General features: G+C 51.4%; 1 protein-coding gene across 13 annotated transcripts; it reads right to left on the bottom strand.

The window, feature by feature from the left end:
* Window positions 1-235: 235 nt before the first annotated feature.
* Window positions 236-18,678, bottom strand: SRRM2 (serine/arginine repetitive matrix 2). Of its 13 annotated transcripts, none has more exons than XM_035717282.2 (15): window positions 17,415-17,488; window positions 14,975-15,254; window positions 14,019-14,126; window positions 13,670-13,834; window positions 13,400-13,477; window positions 12,539-12,601; window positions 12,398-12,430; window positions 12,144-12,194; window positions 11,878-11,970; window positions 11,029-11,221; window positions 3,353-10,050; window positions 2,324-2,608; window positions 1,109-1,222; window positions 879-989; window positions 236-790 (listed from the first exon to the last, which is right to left on the bottom strand). In XM_035717282.2, the coding sequence occupies exons 1-15, from the start codon at window positions 17,449-17,451 to the stop codon at window positions 781-783; spliced, it is 8,319 nt and encodes a 2,772-aa protein (XP_035573175.2). In that variant the 5' UTR covers window positions 17,452-17,488; the 3' UTR covers window positions 236-780. The 13 variants fall into 13 exon arrangements, 8 of the variants coding, with proteins under 8 accessions (XP_035573175.2, XP_048967432.1, XP_048967433.1 ...); XM_049111475.1 differs by having other exon boundaries at window positions 879-986; XM_049111476.1 differs by having other exon boundaries at window positions 12,539-12,598.
* Between the last annotated feature and the right edge of the window lie 15 nt (window positions 18,679-18,693).

The raw sequence follows: 18,693 nt of genomic DNA, 5'->3' as shown, positions 1-18,693 counted from the left end.
CTGGGGATTAAGGTTTGAGGCTTTGTTCCTTTAGAGACTTCCTCCCAGCAGGCAGGCTCCCACTGCTCCCCCAAGCTCCTGAGCTGAGGAGAAGCAAGCTGGAGCCAGGGTGTAGGCTTTAGACTGGGATCCCTGGAGGACCTGCAGCCTGAGATCCTGAGGCCCAAGGGGCAGCGGGGGCAGTGTCAGAGGACAGCTCTTGTCTCCACCCCTAATAAACAATCTATAGACCCAATTCCTGCATTTCTCATTTTTATTTGACAGAAAAAGTTGCTCTTGCTGTACAGATTTTAAAAAACCAAAATGCCTTTAAGAAACGTGAAGAAAAGTTGGGGGAGGGGCCACAACCTCACTGGGGGGCAGTAGGGGCCAACTAATTTCCACTCCTGCCCCTTCCCTCTGGGAACACCTCACACAAGTTCCCAAGTTCCAAACCACCGCCCCCCCAGGAACTTAGGGGTAAAGGAGGGGGCATCATGGCCTCCCAGACCCTTTCTAACTCAAGACCAGGGTGTCCCCAACTGTATCCTCCCCTCCCACAACTCCCATTCTCATTCCCACCCACCCCAAACCCCCCAAAAACGTGAACCAGGAAAAACTCACAGAGATTAACATTTCACAGGAACAAAGAAAAAGGGGGGGGGGGAGAGCCCGCCCCCAAGATGCTGCCGGGGCTCAAAGGGGGGCAGACAAGGACCCTTCCCACAGTTCTGCTGGGGAAAGGGGACACTCCCTGCAGCTCCGGAACTTGGGGTATGATAGAATGAGCCCCAGAAAGATTCAAGGAGACCTGCAACAGAAAGGGACAGTCAGGGAAGTGGCCCGCCAAGCCCGCACACTCACAAGGACACTAGCACCTGAGTGCCAGGACGACGCACCTGGAGGAACGGTGCCGCACAGGCCGGGGGCTGGGTGTCTCCTTCCTGCGCTTGTGGCCTGGGGAGCGGCTGTCCCCACGCTGGCCTCTGCGGGAACCCCGCTCACTGCTGCTGCAACAACACCGAGAAGAGATCAGATCACACACAAGGCAACATCAAACTGGCCCCTTTGGGCCTCAGAACTTCTCAGCAATGCTGGTCAGACTGGGCTTACAGACAGGAGGCCCTACCTCTGCTGGTCCCGTGGCGAGGGCTGGGGCGAGGGGCGGCGGCGCTCCGCAGGCGAGTAGCTGAGAGACCGAGAGTCTCGGAGAGAGTCTATTGGCTTCCGGGGGCTACGGGACCTGAGGAGCAGAGCAAGCCCCCATAGCACCACGCACTTCCAAAGCCGCCAGCCGACACTCAGGACCACCCCCCAGGTCCTGACCACCAAACCTCATACCACACAGGGCCAGCCTCAGACCCACCTTTGTCTGCTCACTCACCCATCCGCCCGCACACCATCCACCGAGTGCCCCAAGGGGCAGGGCACGGGGTGCAGCGGGGGATGCAAAGATAAAGACAATCCCTGCCCTTGGAGGGGCTCAGTCTGGTGGTGAAGGCAGGCCAAGGGAGGCCCACCTGGCCCCATGTATGGGAAGCAGCCCCACAAGGACCGATGTACGTGGGTCTGGGGACCCCGGGGGAGGGGATGTGGGGCAGGGAAGGGGCAGGGTAGTCTTCTCGTAGGTGCTGTTTGAGCGGAGTCTTGCAGAACGAGGAGTTCACCAGGCGGACAAGGGAATTCCAGGCAGAAGGAACAGCATGTCCAAAGGCATGGGGTTCTCCTTAGACTGCAAGGCGCTGGGTGTGGCTGGAGCACAGGGCATGTGTGGGGGCGGGCAGGAGAGGAGAACACAGGGCAGGCAAGGCCAGTTGGTGAAGAGCCTCACACGCCATTCCCGCAGAGGTGGGGCTTTATCCTGCAGGCCACAGGGCGTCCCGGAAGGATTTGTGGAGTGGAGGGAAGTAACCAGATGTGCGTTTTAGAAAGATCCCTCTGGCTACGTGTGGAAGAGAATGGCGTGGAGGCAGGGAGACAGGGAAGAGGCTGTGGACAGAGTCGGGAGAAGATGACGGTGGCCAGACCAAAGCCCTGGCAGTAGCAACGGGGAGATTTAAAAGCTAGAATCCCTGGGACCTGGGAGCAGGGAACAGGATGCATGTCAGGGGCAGGGAGAGGAAGGAACCTAGGACTACTCCACAATTCTGACTGGAGCACCCACTCGGATGGTGCAGCCCTTCGCCACAATGGGACACAACCAAGGTGGTAGGGAGAGGAGAGCCCGACTCCTCCCACATAACCAGACACCACAGTCCACCTGAGATTCCCAGCAGGGATCTCATGGGATCTCACACCCAGGGTCTCACCCCACCCCTTCCATCTCAAGCAAGGCAGCACTCACCTCCGCTCACCAGGGGGCGGCTTCTTAGGGCTTGCAGGTTTGGGCAAGGCCTGAGGGCCAGGCTTAGCAGGGGAGGGGGAGGAAGAAGTAGAAGAGGAGGAAGAGGAGGAGGAGGAAGAGGAGGAGGAAGAGGAGGAAGAGGAGGAGGACGAGGAGGAAGATGAAGAGGAAGAGGAAGAGCTGGAACTGGAGCTACTAGAGCGCCTCTTCCGCTTGGCTGGGGTAGGCTCCTGAGGACGTCCCTCTCGAACAGCCTCCTTTGGGGCTGGGGTGGGGCTGGGTACCCTGTGGGAGAAGCAAAGTGTCACAAGGAGACGAGCTGCCCCAGCCCCAACCCTACCTTCCTTGGCCTGGAGGAACGGCAGTGGGGGAGTGGTGCTGCAGAAAGGCTGTGAGTGCTCTCCAGGCCGAGAGCTCAGAGAGCCAGTGAGCGCGTTCTCTGGAGAGCAGTGGCCCCGAGCTGACCCAACCTCTGCTAAGACAAGCAACAGGCTGGGGCCCGCAGCACAAGGGATCAAGGCTAAACCTCAAGAATGTCCCTGATGGAATAAGGCTCCTGGGCTCAGGTGTGGAAGGTGAGCTGGGTGGTCTCCTTCCACGGAGAGCCACAGTTTGGGGAGGCCCCTGTGAGTGCAGGTTGGCTGGGGGAGGGGCCGTCCTGCCTGGAGGCAGGGAGAGGGATGGGATGACCTCTGAAGATCCTTCCAGCCCAGGGAGTTCCTCTTGAGGTCTAACTGCCATCCCTCCTGCTGTAAAATTAAGTCCATTTCCTCTAGTTCTGTCCTCTGTAGAGACGGAAAACTCATCATTATCCTCTAGAGAATTAACCTTAGGAGACTTTTATCTGACCCATTCCTCCCCCCCCGTTGCCCCCACCCCAGCATTCTCTTCTACCCCCAGCTTAAGGGTCAAGCTCCCCATACCTCCATCAAAGAGCAGAGAACCTCTGGACAGGGCTTCTCCCTCCCCACCACCAACCATCCCCAAAACCTGCCCCATAGAAACAGTTCTAAAAGTCAAGCCTCTCACCTCTTCAGTGCTACCTCAGGTTGAGTAGGAAGGCTAGAGCCCTCTGAGTCGCTAGAACTGGAACCGGAAGAGGAGGAGGAGGAAGAGGACGATGATGACGACGATGAGGAAGAGGAGCTGGAGGAGGAGGAGGAGGAGGAACTCCGCCGCTCCTTTGCCGGCTGCAGGGCGGCCAATGCAGAAGACTGCTGGGCCCCCGTGGAGACAGGTGGTTCCCCACCCTCAGGATGGGACATGCCAGGGGCAGGGCCAGAGAGCATGCCATTGTGGTCATCAGCAGAAGACGTGGTCTTGGCCACTGTCCCAGAGGAAAGGGACTGAGACCCTGCTGCAGGAGTGGTCTGGGCAAGCAAAGCTCGGGACTGGTCAGAAAAAGCAGATGGCACAGGTGACCTAGGTCTATCCTGAGCTGGAGGAAGAACACACTGTGAGGAAGCCTGGACCATTCTAGAGGCAGGAGAGGGAGCCCGCTCAGAGGTCATTCTAGACTGGCTCAGGGCAGATGGTGGGGTTCTGGAACCTGGCCCTCCTGGTGGGGTTCTGGATCTGGCTCGGTCAAGAAGCGGTGGTGAGGTTCTACCACTAACGCGCTCATAAGCAGAGAGGGGCACCCTGGGGCTGGTAAGGTTTGCGCCAGACAAGGCTGGAGCCATTCTAGCACTGGTGAGGCTTGCAGGTGCCAAGGCAGGAGGGGTTCTTGAGCTGGCAATATTCACAGGAGCTGTGGCATGTGTAGATCTAGGACCCACCAGGTTTGCAGGCGCTGCAGCCTGGGGTGTTCTGGAGCTGGAAGGATAGTTTGCAGCAGTTGGGGGTGTGCCAGAGCCGGTGAGACTCAAAGCTGCCAGAGCAGCTGGGGTTCTGGTTCCTGCTAGGTTCACAGCTGGAGCTGTAGGGGTGCGAGGGTCAGCAAGGTTCACAGCAGAGGGTGCCACTGCTGTTCTGGGGCTGGCCAAGTTCATGGCTGCTGCAGCAGCTGGTGTTCTTGAATCAGCCAGGTTCACTGCTGTTGGTATGGCAGGTGTCCTGGCACTGGCCAGGTTCATGGCTGCTGCAGAGGCTGCAGGAATCCTGCTGGCAAGGCTGGCAGCTGGGGCCGTTCTGAGACTCATGAGAGGCACTGGAGCTGGAACTTGGGACATTCTTGCAGCAAGGCCAGCAGCGGACATGGATGGAGGTGGCCGCGCAGTGCCAAGACTGATGGCTGTCAGGGCAAGTGCAATTCTTGACTGTGCATGATTTTCTGGCACAGATGTTCTTGGGTGATCAGGAATTCGGGGACCTGGACCATCCATCATGGAGCCACCAGCTTGCTGCAGGACAGACATGGGTGTTCTAGAACTGCCAAGGGGTTCGAGCATTCCAGGTGATCTACAGCGGTCCAGAGGTGTTGGTGACATGCTAGGACGACTGAAGCAGCTCATTCTAGAGCTATTGAGTGCTACTGGAGGTGTCCGAGAACCAGAATGATTCCTTGTTGCTGGAGGACTAGCAGACCGTGAGCGATCGGAACTGCTTCCAGATGCAGAACGCCTTCGGATGGCAGGAGGAGATCTTGTTAAGGACCGCTTGCCCCGAGTTGTTCGCGGAGTACGGGATCTAGAACGGCGGCGGATAGCAAGTGGAGAGCGACTTCGAGACCGTTTGCGTGGCAACAGTGGGGTCCGAGACCTGGAGCGGCGCCGAATAGCTGGAGGTGTTCGGGACCGTGATCGGCGGCGTGTGACTGGAGAGGTTCGAGAGCGGGACCTCCTTCGAGTTACCGGAGATGTGCGAGATCGAGATCTCCTACGGGTGACTGGAGATGTCCTGGATCTTGATCTTCTGCGAGTGATAGAAGTTCTGCTTCGAGATCGCCTCCTGGTTACTGGTGGAGTCCTAGATCTAGACCTTCTTCGGGTCACTGGCGGAGTTCTAGAACGGGAGCGGCGGCGTGTTGGTGTTCTGGACCTTGAACGACGGCGGGTTACTGGTGGTGTTCTAGACCTGGATCGCCTTCGACTCACTGGGGATGCTCTGGATCGAGATCTTCGTCGAGTCACTGATGTCCTGGACCTTGATCGTCTCCGACTGACTGGTGAAGTTCGAGACCTAGACCTACGGCGGCTAACCAGCGGTGTTCTGGACCGGGATCGCCTGTGAGTGGCGGGAGAGGCCCGAGACCTTGACCGTTTCCACGGGGCTGGTGAGGTGCGTGAGCGGGACCGCTTCCGACTGGTTGGGGGTGTCCGAGAACGACCTCTTCGACGTCGGGAAGAAGTTCGGGAACTCTCCTGCCGGGCAGGAGACCTTGAATGGTAACCAGAACCTCCCCTCCGCCGCCGAGTGACCCGAGACCTTGACCGGCTCCGCTGTCTTCTCCGAGAGGTTGACTGAGAAGATCCAGACCTATCTCGACGTCGAGTCGTTCTGGTTTTCTCCCTCCTTGAGCGGGAACGGGACCTCTGGAGCCCGCGAGGCTTTGGTGAAGGAGAACGGCCCCTCCTTGAAGTTGTCTTAGCACGTGGGGATGAAGCTGAGCGCCGACGGCGAGAGGATCTGGACTTTTCAGCTGGCTCTGGAGAAGACACTGAAGGACTTCTTCTGCGTCTTGGTGGAGTTCTAGAACGGGTCTCTGGTGAGGATGATGCAGAGCGGCTTCTACGAGAGAGTCTGGCCTTCCTAGTCAGCTCAGGAGATGATCGAGAACTGCGACGGCGAGGTGGAGTACGGGATTTGGTCTTGGGCTCTGGTGATGACCTAGAGCTTCTTCTAGCAGTTCTAGATTTGGGTGGGTGTTCTGGAGAGGACTCTGAACTGCTGCTTCCTTCAGGAGAAGGGCCTCTGCCTTTACTTGATGACCCCGATCTGCTTCGTCTGGGAAGAGCTCGAAGGGCAGGAGCCTTGGGTTCAGGAGAGGAATCAGAACCACTCTGTGCCCTGGGTGCTGCTCTTGGCTTATCTTTAACTTCAGGAGATGAGCCAGATCTACTGCGCCGAGGAGAAGGTCGAGATTTGCTCTCGACCTCTATAGATGATCCAGAGCGACTCCTTTCTCTAAGCGGTACTCGTGTCTTAGCTTTAGAATCTGGAGAAGAGTCTGACTCACTTCTCTCTTGAGGGGATGCACTCGGTTTCCCATCAAGTTCTTGAGAAGATCCCGATCGACTTCTCTGCCCAAGAGGAGTCCTAGCCATAGTCTTCTGTTCAACTGAAGATTCTGACCCACTTCTTTCTCTCTGGGGGGTAAGACCCTTGTTGTTGAGCTCTGGGGATGATGGTGAACGACTTCTTGGTCTAGGAGTCTGAGGCAAAGCTTTTGGTTCTGGAGAAGAATCACATTCACTTCTCCCCCTGGATGGTGTTCTAGGTATATCTTTCATTCCAGGAGAGGACCCAGATAAGCTGTGTCTTGAGGGAGTCCCAGACCCATCTCTAAGTCCTGGAGAAGACCCAGACCTACTTCTCCTTGAAGGGGTTCTGGGTAAACCATCTTTCAGCTCAGGAGATGCAGAGCTACTTCTTTCCCTTGATGGTGTTCTAGGTACTGCATCAAGTACTGGTGAAGAAACACTCTGATTTGAAGACATTCCAGCTTTTTCTACTGCATCTGGGGATAACTCTGAACTGCTACGTCTAGAGGACCTTGTTGATTGTTCTTTCAGGTCTATATACGGATCTGTCTCCAGTTGATTAGGAAAAGAGCCATTCAAATCTTCTTTAACTTCAGGAGAAAATCCAGTATTCATTTCTGCAACAGGGCCTGAGTTTCTAAATTCTAAAGGTGACCCAAAGCTATTCTCCCGTGGAGGAGAGTTAGACAGTTCTTTATGTTCTGGAGAAAAATGTGGCCCACTCCAAGTTGAGGCCACTGCAGGGACTTCTGCTTCCAAAGAAGTCTGTGACTGACTTTGGTCAACACTCAAACACACAGTGGGTCTTTCTTCTATTTCAGGTGATGATTCAAAGTTACTTCCAGCCACTTCTTTAAGTTCCGGAGACAAATGGGAGAGAACCTGGTTTGAGGATTCTTCAGATTTCTCTACCACTTCCATTAATTCCTCATCTTGGTTTGGCTTAGCTAACGCACTTTGGTCTTTCGTATCTGGAGATGATCCAACACCACCTCTTTCCCTTGACGGGGTTTTAGGTGTTTCTCTGAGTACTGGTGAGGAATCAGGCTTATCCTGCACTGGAAGAGGACTCAATTTGTCTCTTGGTATGGGAGACGATGCAGTAAAATCCTCCTGAAGGAGTAAGACTGATTTCTCTTTCAATTCAGAAGGCTCCAATCTACTCTGCCCCAGAAAAGATTTAGAGTCCATTGCAGGATATGGGGAAGAGTCAGATTGGGACTTGCTTTGCTCAGGAGACAGTCCAGATTTTAGCCTAGGACTTGACAATTCCCTTCTTTCTGGTCTTGCTGGAGATTTGGGTGCCAGCTCAGTGATTGGAGAGGAGGACCTGGACCGGCCACCCATAAGAGGTGTCTGAGATTTGCTCTGCAGAGATGGAGACTCAGAATGACTCTGTTTCATTTCTGGGCTTGAAGTATCAGATCTAGGATCTGGTGAAGTTTGAGATTGTCCTTTCTGTTGCAAAGAGGAGGCTGCAAAATACAGCTCTCCTGGTGGTGTGCTAGACTTTATTCCTGGACAGAGAGAGAAGAATCCTGAACTTTGTGCTGGTGAGTCTTTAGACTTCTCTTGGGAACATGGTGATTTTGATTCACTAAGACTGTGCCCTGATGGAGTTTGGGGCTTTACTTTAGGGCATGGCGAAGTAGACCCTGAGTGACTTTGTCTTGGTGGTGTTCCAGGTTTCACTTTGGTATCTGGTGAGGAGGACCTAGAACGGCTCTGTCTTTGCAACAATCTAGATTCCATCTTGGAGCAAGGAGACTCTGATCTGCTTTGCCTTGGCGGTGTTTTAGATGTCACCCTACTAGGACTAGGAGAAGAAGAGCCAGAATGGCTTTGGACTGGTGATGTTATTGCCTTGACTTTGGGTTGTGGAGAGGATGACCCAGATCGGCTCCGTCTCGGAGGTGTGCTAGATTTTACTCTAGGAGGAGAGGACCCGGAGCAGCTATGTCTTGAAGGGGTTGCAGATTTCAGCTCAGGGTCAGGTGATGATTCTGAACGGCTCTGTATTTGTGGTGTTGCAGATTGTTCATTTGCCTGGGGACTTGTTACAGACCCTTGCCTTGGTGGTGTTCCAGACTTCACTTTAGGTTGAGGAGATGAACTGGAACAACTCTGTCTTGATGGTGTCTTAGATTTCTGATTAGAAGGAGGTGAAGAACCAGACCGACTTCGCCTCGGTGGTGTTCTGGACTTAGCTTTTGGTTGGGATGATCCAGAGCGACTGCGCCTTGGTGGTGTCCTAGACTTTTGTTTAGGACATGGAGATGATCCTGAAAGGCTTCGCCTCAAAGACAAGCGAGATTTTGCTTTGGACCGTGGTGAAGAAAGAGACCTACTCCGCCTTGAAGAAATGCGAGACTTTTTCATTTCTGGGCTTGAGTTGGACCTGCTCCTTCTCTGTGACGTCCTGGATTTGTTCTTCCGTTCTGATGATGAACCAGATCTGCCTCTTCTTTGTGGTGTTCTAGAGTGAGATCTTCCTCGTCTAACTACACTTCTACTACGAGATCTTCGTCTTGCAGGTGTCCTAGACCGAGATCGTCCTCGTCTTGCTGGTGTCCTAGACCGAGATCGTCCTCGTCTTGCAGGTGTTCTAGACCGAGATCTCCCTCTTCTGGCTGGGGTTCTAGAGCGTGACCGACCCCGTCTGGCTGGGGTTCTAGAGCGTGACCTGCCACTTCTCCTGGCTGGTGATCTGCTACGAGACCTCCGTCGTACTGGCGACCGGGTCCTAGATCTGCGCCTAGCAGGTGTTCTAGAGCGAGACCTGCCCCGCCGGGCTGGTGTTCTAGAGCGTGACCTACGTCTGGCAGGTGTCCTGGATCGTGACCTCCGCCTGGCAGGTGTTCTAGAGCGAGACCTGGCCCGACGGGCTGGTGTTCTAGAACGTGATCTGCCCCTAGTGGCTGGGGATCTAGAGTGTGACCTGCCTCGCCTTGCTGATCTAGACCTGCCTCTTCTCTGGGTATTTCTGCTTCTAGACCAGCCTGGTCTCTGAGGAGACCTAGAGCGGCCACGTCGCTGGGGACTTCTGGAACGTCCCCACCTCTGTGCAGACCGGGACCTACGCCACTGAGGGGACCGGGACCGAGAATGACCCCTTTTGGTAGGGGTTCGAGACCGAGATCGCCCCCTCTTGGTAGCAGTAGGGCTACGGGACCTCCCCACTCTTCGAGAAGGGGTATGAGAATGTGACTTATCCCGCTTTCCCCGGCCATGTGAGCGACTCTTGGATGCGGGAGAAGAAGAAATCTCTCGGCGGGACCCAGGAGCCGGTGCAGGTTTAGGACTTTCAGGGGAAGAGCTGGCATGTCGAGAAACTTTGGTAGGTTGAGGGGATGGTGGGCAGCTCTCTGAAGAAGACTGGGGAGGTTTCTCAGGAGACTTAGGTAGTGAACGGCCCCTGGTTGGGGAACCCTCAGATGGGGGGTTCACTGGCTCCTGACTTAAGGTGGCTGTTGCAAGGGGTTGTGGGGAGCCGCCATGTTGCTCAGCAAGGAGCGGAGTGGGAGCAGGTGGTTCTGGGCCTGTGCTGCTCCTTTCCGGAGAGGGGCTAGGTCGAATTCCAGATTTCTAAGAGTGGAAAAGAAAGTATGGATAGGAACATAAGCACCAGAACTTCCTATTACCTAAAAGACCCCAAACACCCTTTCCAATGAAATTTTCCTCTTACACACCCCATCACACCAACTGGTCCTTTTCTCACCACAGGCAGTCATTCATTAACGAAAGACCGTATAAAAAGACAGTGGGGAAAACATGAAAATATGGACAGGCTATCACTTTAAAAGTCTTATTATCTAGAAAAAACACAATGTAAACTAACATATGACATTTTCTAACAACCGTAACAAAGTGCCATGGCAACATAAAAAAAAGGCACTTTTATTAAATTGAGAAGCAAAGCAATTTCCCTTAAAGTGGGAGGCATCTAACTTCACCCTTGAAAAAGAATACTGAAATAAAAAACAAAGGCAAAGGTTCGAGGACATGACTTATGTAAATAAGACTACAGTTGGTATAGTTATAAGAGCTTTAAATATAAAAAAAAACATTAAGTTTTTGAAGTGATCCATCCTGTAGTTAGAAAACTTGATGACGTGAAAAAAAGAACAAAGAGCTAAGAATTTAGCAAAAAACTATTTATGGAATTTATGAAGTAAGAAAACATTGTGAATAAGGCTCAATCAGAATACCCATAAAACGACACATACTTAAAGCACAGGTATAGTAGCGTGTTCAAATTGCAGGCAGCAACCCAGTGGGTTGGAAACGAGCATTTAAGGAAATAAAAAAGCCTAGATATCACAGATAGTAAAGCTAAACATAATTTAGAAAAAATAAACTTTTACCCAGACTGTATATAAACACATTAAAGGACAATGACATAAAACCTATCAATAGCCAGCAGTCTGAAAACCAGAATTCTGAAGAATTTGTAAATACAAAAGAGAACTTGATCAAAAAGAACCAAATTCACTTCTTTCCTTCTCTTTAAACATCCATCCTAACCCTGCAACCCAATAAACATCCATTAACTCAGAAACATACCTCCTTCTCTTTATCTTTTTCATGAGGACTGCTAGGCTGCTTTGTAGATGGCTCTGGGCTGCTAGGCTGCCCTGTGTTAGTGGTACCTGGTTCTTTAGAAGGCGCATCTCCCTCCCCTCGACGCCCTGAAACGGGGGAAGGACTTCGCCCAGTCAAGGCAGTTGTATGGGTTTTTGCTGCCGTACTTCGAGACCTGAGGAAGGTAATTGAGGGCAGGGAAGAGGAAGGAAATCAGCTCAGGGAAGAACAGAGAACCCCCTCCCCAACTCCCAACCACCTTTACTGACTGTACAAACCCTCTTCCAAAAAGCCTTCTCTTACACACAAGACTCAACTCACTCATATGGAAATTCAAGTCCAATTCACTTTGGTCCTTTTCTTCCCAACACAGTTCCCAGAAATGTTCTCCCTCTACCCCTTTATTCACCTCCCTCAACCTCCCCAAACCCTCCACCCTGCCCATTCCCTACCCACTTCATTCACAACTCACCTCTGAGCCCACCTCCTTCAGGAAGCCTTCCCCGATTAAGGAAGCCAGGGTAAGGATTCCTTCCTCCCCCAGACACCACGAACAAACCACCACCCCCCCTATTCTGGCAGTCCATATACATCAGAACAAAACAAAAAAAAAATAACAAAATAAACAAAAACAAAAACAAAAAAAAAAAGAGAAGGGGAAATGTATATGTCTGTCCATCCTGTTGCTTTAGCCTGTCAGCTCCTAGAGGGCAGGGACCGTGTCTTCCGAATGGTCTGTGCAGCGCCTAGCACACCGTGGGCGCTCAATAAATATTAAATTGATTAACCCACAAGTCCCTCTCCCTCCCTTCCTCCTGGACCACCCCTTACCGACTGCGAGAAGTATCGGAAGAGGAAGCAGAGTCAGCAGACGTTGAACGGTGGGCCCGGCGGCTCTTGGGGGCTGGTGTTGTACTTCGAGACCTGAAGAAAAGCCACAACTCAGAGTGCTGTCTCACTTGTACTGAATTCTCCTCATCCATCTCTCAACCCTTTACCATTAGTCAAGAACATAACTAACTCTCCTCATCCCCCACTCTGTAGCCTTCACCTACTTCCTAAGCAAATTACCCTTAAATCAACACAAATTCACTTACCGCTTCCGCTTCTTGTCCTTAGATTTACGTTTGCTCTTTGGAGTGGGAGACCTGCCAAATAAAAGATTATTAAAAATAATCATTTTAAAAGTTCATAAAACCAAAAATGAAATGAAAAGAATCAGGAAATTATTAACAGTCCAAGATCGAGAAATTGAGCTATACTGCAAGAAGCTCTCTAGAGAACAGGTAAGGCCAAACTGGCTCACCTTTCCATGTGCCACTATGCCCCTTATGCCCCAAAAAGCGCTTACCTATGCTTTCGTTTTTTGGATTCAGACTCTGACCTGTTGGGACGGAGGAGGGGAGGGGAAAAAAAAAAAAGAACATGAACCAACACCTACGCCTGGAACAATCAAGCCTCTCCTATCACCCCACATACTCCCATCTCATACCTGTGCTTCTTCTTCTTAGAGCTCTTCTTCCTTTCTCTTCGAGGAGAGCTGCTCTCTGACCTGCTAAACATGGGTTCAAAAACAGTCATCCTGCTTTGCTCCTTCCATGACTTACAACCCATCCCCACAAAGGCTTCTAAATAATAATAAAGAAAAACTAACAGCACCATGGTCTTACACCTAAGCCCAGCACTTATTTATTCTCCAAGAAGTTTAAGTACCTCTGCTCTGAAGCAATAAATCTCAAATGAAAAAGAAAATCGGGCAGCCCCGGTGGCGCAGCGGTTTAGCGCCGCCTGCAGCCCAGGGTGTGATCCTGGAGACCTGGGATCGAGTCCCACATCAGGCTCCTTGCATGGAGCCTGCTTCTCCCTCTGCCTGTCTCTCTGCCCCCCCCCCCCCCCCGTGTGTGTTTCTCATGAATAAATAATAATTATTTTAAAAAAAAAAGAAAGAAAAAGAAAATCCAATTTAAGATATTGCTAGCTAGTTCTCAGTTGGCAAAACTACAGAAATCAACCCTTTCCCACTCAAGAAACATACATATTCTTCCTCCAACTGAAATCTGAATTGTAACTCCCAGGACGCCTGGTTGGCTCAGCCTTTGGCTCAGGGCATGATCCCGGGGTCCAGGATAGAGTCCCACATCAGGGTCCTTGCAGGGAGCCCGCTTCTCCCTCTGCCTGTGTCTCTGTCTCTCTCTCATGAATAAATAAAATCTTAAAAATAAATAAAGAACAGTAACTCCCTCTTCCTTATCTGACAATTCTTACCTCCTTCCTAAAAGCAAGAACTCCTTATTTCCAGAAAGAAAAACAGAATTTGTTCAATAGCTATTGAGTAACTTTCCAACTAACTTACCGTCCTCTATCTTTCTTCTTTTTTTTCTTCTTTTGCTTTGGGGTTGGTGAGCGAGAACTGCTGGATTCCCGGACAAGGCTGGAGAAAGATAAAGAGTAGTAGAATAAAGACTAAGACATATCTTAGACATTTTAGCTTCAAAACAACAAAATCTGAACAGCTTGATTAAAAAAACAAAAACAAAACCCAACAAAGAAACCCCCACAGAAACAAAAAACAAAGCTTAGAATCAAGAAAAGCAGCTGATGTGGGTTCCTTGGCTTTGAGTACCTATAAGGTTTGGGAGGTTCTGGAGCTGGTTGTTTAGCTTCTCGAGCACGACGTTGAGGATCAAAAGAGCTGCCATCCACATACGAATCACTGATGCCAAAGGCAGCACGGAGTCGCTCATTTTTCTTCTCATTCAGTTCTGCCAACTGGTGAGTCTCAGTTACCCTAAGGGGAAAAAAGGCAAAGCTCAGAAAGAGTTAGCAAAAAACAGTCATAATCACATAACTGTAGGCAGCCAAATGAGACTGGGAAAAGAACATGAGAGCAGGCAGAGAGTACAAAGTAAAAGACGACAACAGAAGCAGCTATTTAGGGTTCTGAGGAAACAAGTAACAATTAAAACACTCACGCTGGCCTCTGTCCTGGGGTCTCTTCCTTGCCCCCAGGGTTCACATCCTTCTCCAGCAACATGAGTCGAAAGGTAGCCACTTTTTCCTGAATTTGCTGTTCCTCGTACCTAAAGAACAAATCCCTTCAAGGTTAAAGCTTGACTAGGCACTTTCCCCAGTCCCAAGTTTATAGTCTCCTCATTCCCAGGAGGATCCCTTTCCTTTCCATGCACACATAAAACTTCACTCACTGTTACCCAAAGGGCCTTTCTCTTAAATCTTGCTATTATCTTTCTTCTCTCTGCTTACTGAAGCCTCTAGAACAGTGGATTTTAAACAAGCTACACTCGAGGGGCCAAAAGAGTAAAGTTAAGCAGAATTCCAGGTGTTCCTCCCCAACTTCAACAGGCTATTTCCTGAGATTCCAAGGTAAGGTACACTGTATAAAAAGGGTGCCACTGCTGAAGTTTGAAAACCACTGCTCTAAAAGGTTTTCTGCCTGATTGTGCTCCAAAATTTCACTTCCCTACCCATCATCCCCTTATCCAGCTATTATTCCAGTTCTTCTTTTCCTGCCTTCGATATTTTCCAAGGCCTCAATCCTTTATATCCGTTTACTTTCCTCTTCTCTACCAATGGCAACACCTGTCAGCTTATACCTTAGCTCTTCTCTTGCCTGACACCTGCTTTCCCACCTCTCCCCTTAAAGTACATTTTTGTTTCTCAATGGCTCCCCCCTTTCCCCAAGGACCTTCACCTAAATAATTCAGACTCCCTCAGGCTTCCTCTTGTCGCAGTTACCTCATCTCCCACTTTGAGCTGTCCCTTAACTCCTTTCCACTTGCTAGCTCCTTAACCTCCTCCCCTCCTACAACTCCTCTCCAAGTCTCTTCAACCAGCCCTAAGTGCTCTACATCCCACCTAATTCCCCCAGCTCTGCACTCAGTGCTTGGCTCTCCCCCAGCCCTCCCCTCACCCCTGCTCTTCCATCATCTCTTCCAGCTCGAGGCATCGCAGCTCCACGCGCCGCTTGCGCTCGTGGTCCAGGATGTCAGGATTAGGCCGCTTCACCAGGGCAGCCTCCAGGCGCCGCAGTTCCTCCTCTCCCTTGTAGTCAGGCCGCTCACCCCGGCGGCCCCGCACCAGGGACAGGTTGCGCTGGACGTAGCCGTTGGTGCCGCTGCCCCGGGGCGTCGGCAGCCCGATCCCGTTGTACATGGCCCCGTGCCCGGGGGGAGGGGGGGGCACCACCGCTCCTGAAGGGGAGCGGGGAAACACGGGTCAGGGCCCTGACCCCAAACTAACCACCACCCAAATCCCTGTTCTCCTTCATCCCTATTTCAACATGAATCTCCACATTACACCTCCTTTAGCTGCATAATCCTCCTGGTCTCCTAACAAAAACCCTTCCTTACCTTTCCTATACTTTCCATTGAATGACATCTACGCTTACAGCCCTTTCCCCCCAAAATGCAAGAACTATTTCCATTTGTTTGCACCTAAATGTTCTTTTCCACCCTTAAAAAAAAAAAAAGAAACCTATTTCTCCCAAATTTCTCCACACTACCTCTTTATTCTCCTTTGGCCCCAATAAGCACAAGTGACGTCTCCACCAACCAATCTAATCCCAAACATCTGTTAACTGACTAGGATCTCCCAACACGGCACAACCACCACCATGGATCTGTGTCACCTAAAGGCCCACAGTCCAAGTTCAAAGGTTCTTCTAAAAACTGACCTGAAAACTTCAGACTACCCCGATACAAAAACAAAACCTACATATTTGAACTGTGGACTAATTGGTTCCAACATAAACCAAGTGTCCTGTGCAACCTCACACTCAAGAATAAAAGCCAGCACGCCTATCATAAACATATGATTCCTGAATACAGAATCCTCTTCTTCTTTACCTCCCAAGAGACCATTTCCTTGTTTCCAAATATTATAAGCTCCTATTACCAACCCCACCTAATAACTTATTCCTTTAATTTCCTTCCCAATAGGATTTCTTACATGATCTGCAGCTCACCCAAGTCTCGTTAGCTTTTACACATCATCTGTTCTCAACTCAATGCTCTGAACACATCAAATCAGCCTCCTCTGCTCCAACTACCCTGTACTCTCTACGTCCCTTGCCCTCAACTTATTCAGAAGCCCCCTCACACTTTATACCCATCTTCACTAACCTCAAACTGTCAGCTTTCCCTGGCAATCCTCTGTATCTGACTTCCTAGAGTTTCTCCTCCAGCCCTGTCTTATCCCTTTCATGTTATCTCCATGCCTCCTACCAAGTTCTATTTTCTCAACCTGTTCCAAAGAACCCTCAAACCCCCATTCTTCTGGTTAGATCGCTTAGTTACGCATACTCTATTTATTTTCCCTATTATGTATACTTTATTTCTTCCCTCATCTTATCCTGTCGAAGACAGCTTCACAGAGCGTAAATGAGGGAAAATTACCCCAAGAATAAAACCCAAAAAATAAGTAAAATTAGTTAAAGAGATAAAAATGGATAAAAGACTTATTTTTAAAATTCTAAAATTTTTTTAAAAAGTATACAAACACCTGGAAAAATATACTAAAACAAACAAAAACATAAGTATGGGGAGACAACGAATGGAAGAAAAATTGCCGAATTCCAGAACTGCTTGTACCTCTATCCCCAAACTCTAAAGGCTGGATCCCTGCCCAATCCCATTAGCAGATCCAAGAAAGCTTGGGGGGGGGGGGGGGGGGGGCTTGGAAAAAAAAAAAAAGGCCTAAGGTAAAGGAGACAAAGCTAAACCTAGGAAAGGCAAGTAAATATGCACAAAAAATTGAAAAATCTCCTTACAGCACAAATCACTTTCTCTACCTTCCAATCTTCACTTCATTTTCTCAAATCCCAATCCTCCCTACTCTAAACCTAGGTCTCTTTCTCTAAACCCCACCTAATTTCTGCCTCCCATAAAGAACGCTTCTGACATGCAATTAATTCTTCAGCTTAACCATTCACCCACACTTCCATACCACCTCACACAAAAATCCTCCCACTCCATTAGGAGAAAAAACCAGTAGCTGCTGAGAAAAGAGTATTAAAACACAACGAATTGTAGAACTTTTAGAGAACAAGCCCCCCCCCCAATCCCACAGCTTCAGAGGCAGTCCTCAAAACACTAAAAGGAAGAACCTAAGGGGAACGTCAACACAGAGAAATAACCAAAAAAAGTAACTTTGTAATAAAACAGGCATTCTTAACTGGAGTCCACAGACTGGGAAAGCACAAAAGTTACTCAAGCTAAAGTCAGAGTAAAAATAAGCTGCAAAGCAAGACAACAGAGAATTTCTTTTGTTGGGAAATTTATCACAATGCCAAACTAACAAAGCGTTAGAAAGCAACCTGGAAATTCAATACTAAGATACTGAAGACAACGCACCAAAAACAAGGAGGTAGACGTGCAGGAAAATGGACATAGGTAAGCGCGGAGAGGGGGCATTTCGGTGGCTCGGAGGACACTATGGAACCCAGAAAGTTTGAAATATTAGTTCAAGAAGAAAACCTAATAGCACACACTTAAAACACAACACTGTCTCCGAATTTCTGGTCCAGACGACATCTTAGATAAGCGTGAGTGGAAATGAAGCCTCCGAGAGTTGGGTGCCAAATAATGCCTGAAACGGCGCCCAGCGATTCCTTCCCAAGGAAGGGCTCCAACGGCCTCCTCGGCTTTAACACAACTTTTGAGAAGACGATTATAGAGTGGAAAAATGAAAAAAAGAATTAAGAGAGACCCAGACTGCCTTTACGTACCTGGGCTGAACACGTCTTAAAAAAAAAAAAAAAAAAAAAAGGTGGGGGGAGCAAGGTTTGCAGCGCCCCTCTGCCTAGCGCTTCGGGGCCCGACGCGCGGACACCTCGTCCCGGGCCTCCCAGCAGCGGCCGGGCTGCCGAGGCCTATTTTCGGCCTTGAGGCATGGGGGAGGGGGCTGCGCGGCGCCCGGGAGTCTGGGCGGCTCTGCGCCGGACCGCAAGCCCGCAGGAGGGCCCGGAGGCCGGAGGGGCTCGGGGGAAGCGATCGGGGAACTGGCCCCCGCCGCCGCCTCCCCACCGACAAAATGTCGGAAGGGGCAGCCGCGGGAAGGCCTCCTCGGCCGCACGCGTGGGGGAGGCGAGAAGCCGAGGCGCGCGCTCCCCACCTCCCCGCCGCGAGCGCGCGCGAACCCGAGAGCAGTCGGCGGCGCGAGCCGTTGCCATGGGGGAGGGGAGGGCAGTAAAAGCCCGCGCGCGACGGGAACCGAACGCAGCCGAGGGGGGGAGGGGAGGCAGGCGAGCGAGAGCGTCCGCACGAGCTAGGAGCGGCGAGCGCGCGTGCGCGCGGCGGCCTGGACCGTTCTCCGCGCGCTTTGGCCTCGCGCCGGGGGCCGCCGCCCCTCCCCCACCCGGCTCGCGCGCTCCCTCACCCTCTCACCCGCCGCCGCCTCCGCCCGCCGCCTCCGAGGGGGAGAGGTGTTGCCGCCGCTGCCGCTGCTTAAGCTCCCGAGTCCCTCGGGGCCTGGAGCTGCCGCCTCGCCTCGCCGGTCCGCCCGCCTGCCTCAGCCGAGACCGACGCCTCCTCGCTTCCTCAGGGGCCGCAGCGGGTTCCGACTGCGCCACTCGCACCCCGCCTGGGCCGCGCTGCACGTCAGCACGACCAACTAAGCGCGTCAGCACGCACC

This window comes from Canis lupus, chromosome 6 (assembly GCF_003254725.2).
Source record: "Canis lupus dingo isolate Sandy chromosome 6, ASM325472v2, whole genome shotgun sequence".
NCBI classification, from domain to species: Eukaryota; Metazoa; Chordata; class Mammalia; order Carnivora; family Canidae; genus Canis; species Canis lupus.
Note: the sequence above shows the minus strand (reverse complement) of the source record. Positions and strands in the feature narration are given on the sequence as shown.

What these genes read in the sequence shown, in the direction of transcription:
- SRRM2 (XM_035717282.2), bottom strand. Translation starts at nt 17,451, where the DNA reads ATGTCCATTTTCCTGCACGTCTACCTCCTTGTTTTTG. An exon ending in CGTCTACCTCCTTGTTTTTG is followed by an intron (nt 15,255 to 17,414) that starts GTGCGTTGTCTT and finishes GCTCCCCTTCAG; the next exon opens with GAGCGGTGGTGCCCCCCCCT. An exon ending in TCCAAAAAACGAAAGCATAG is followed by an intron (nt 12,195 to 12,397) that starts GTAAGCGCTTTT and finishes TTTATTTGGCAG; the next exon opens with GTCTCCCACTCCAAAGAGCA.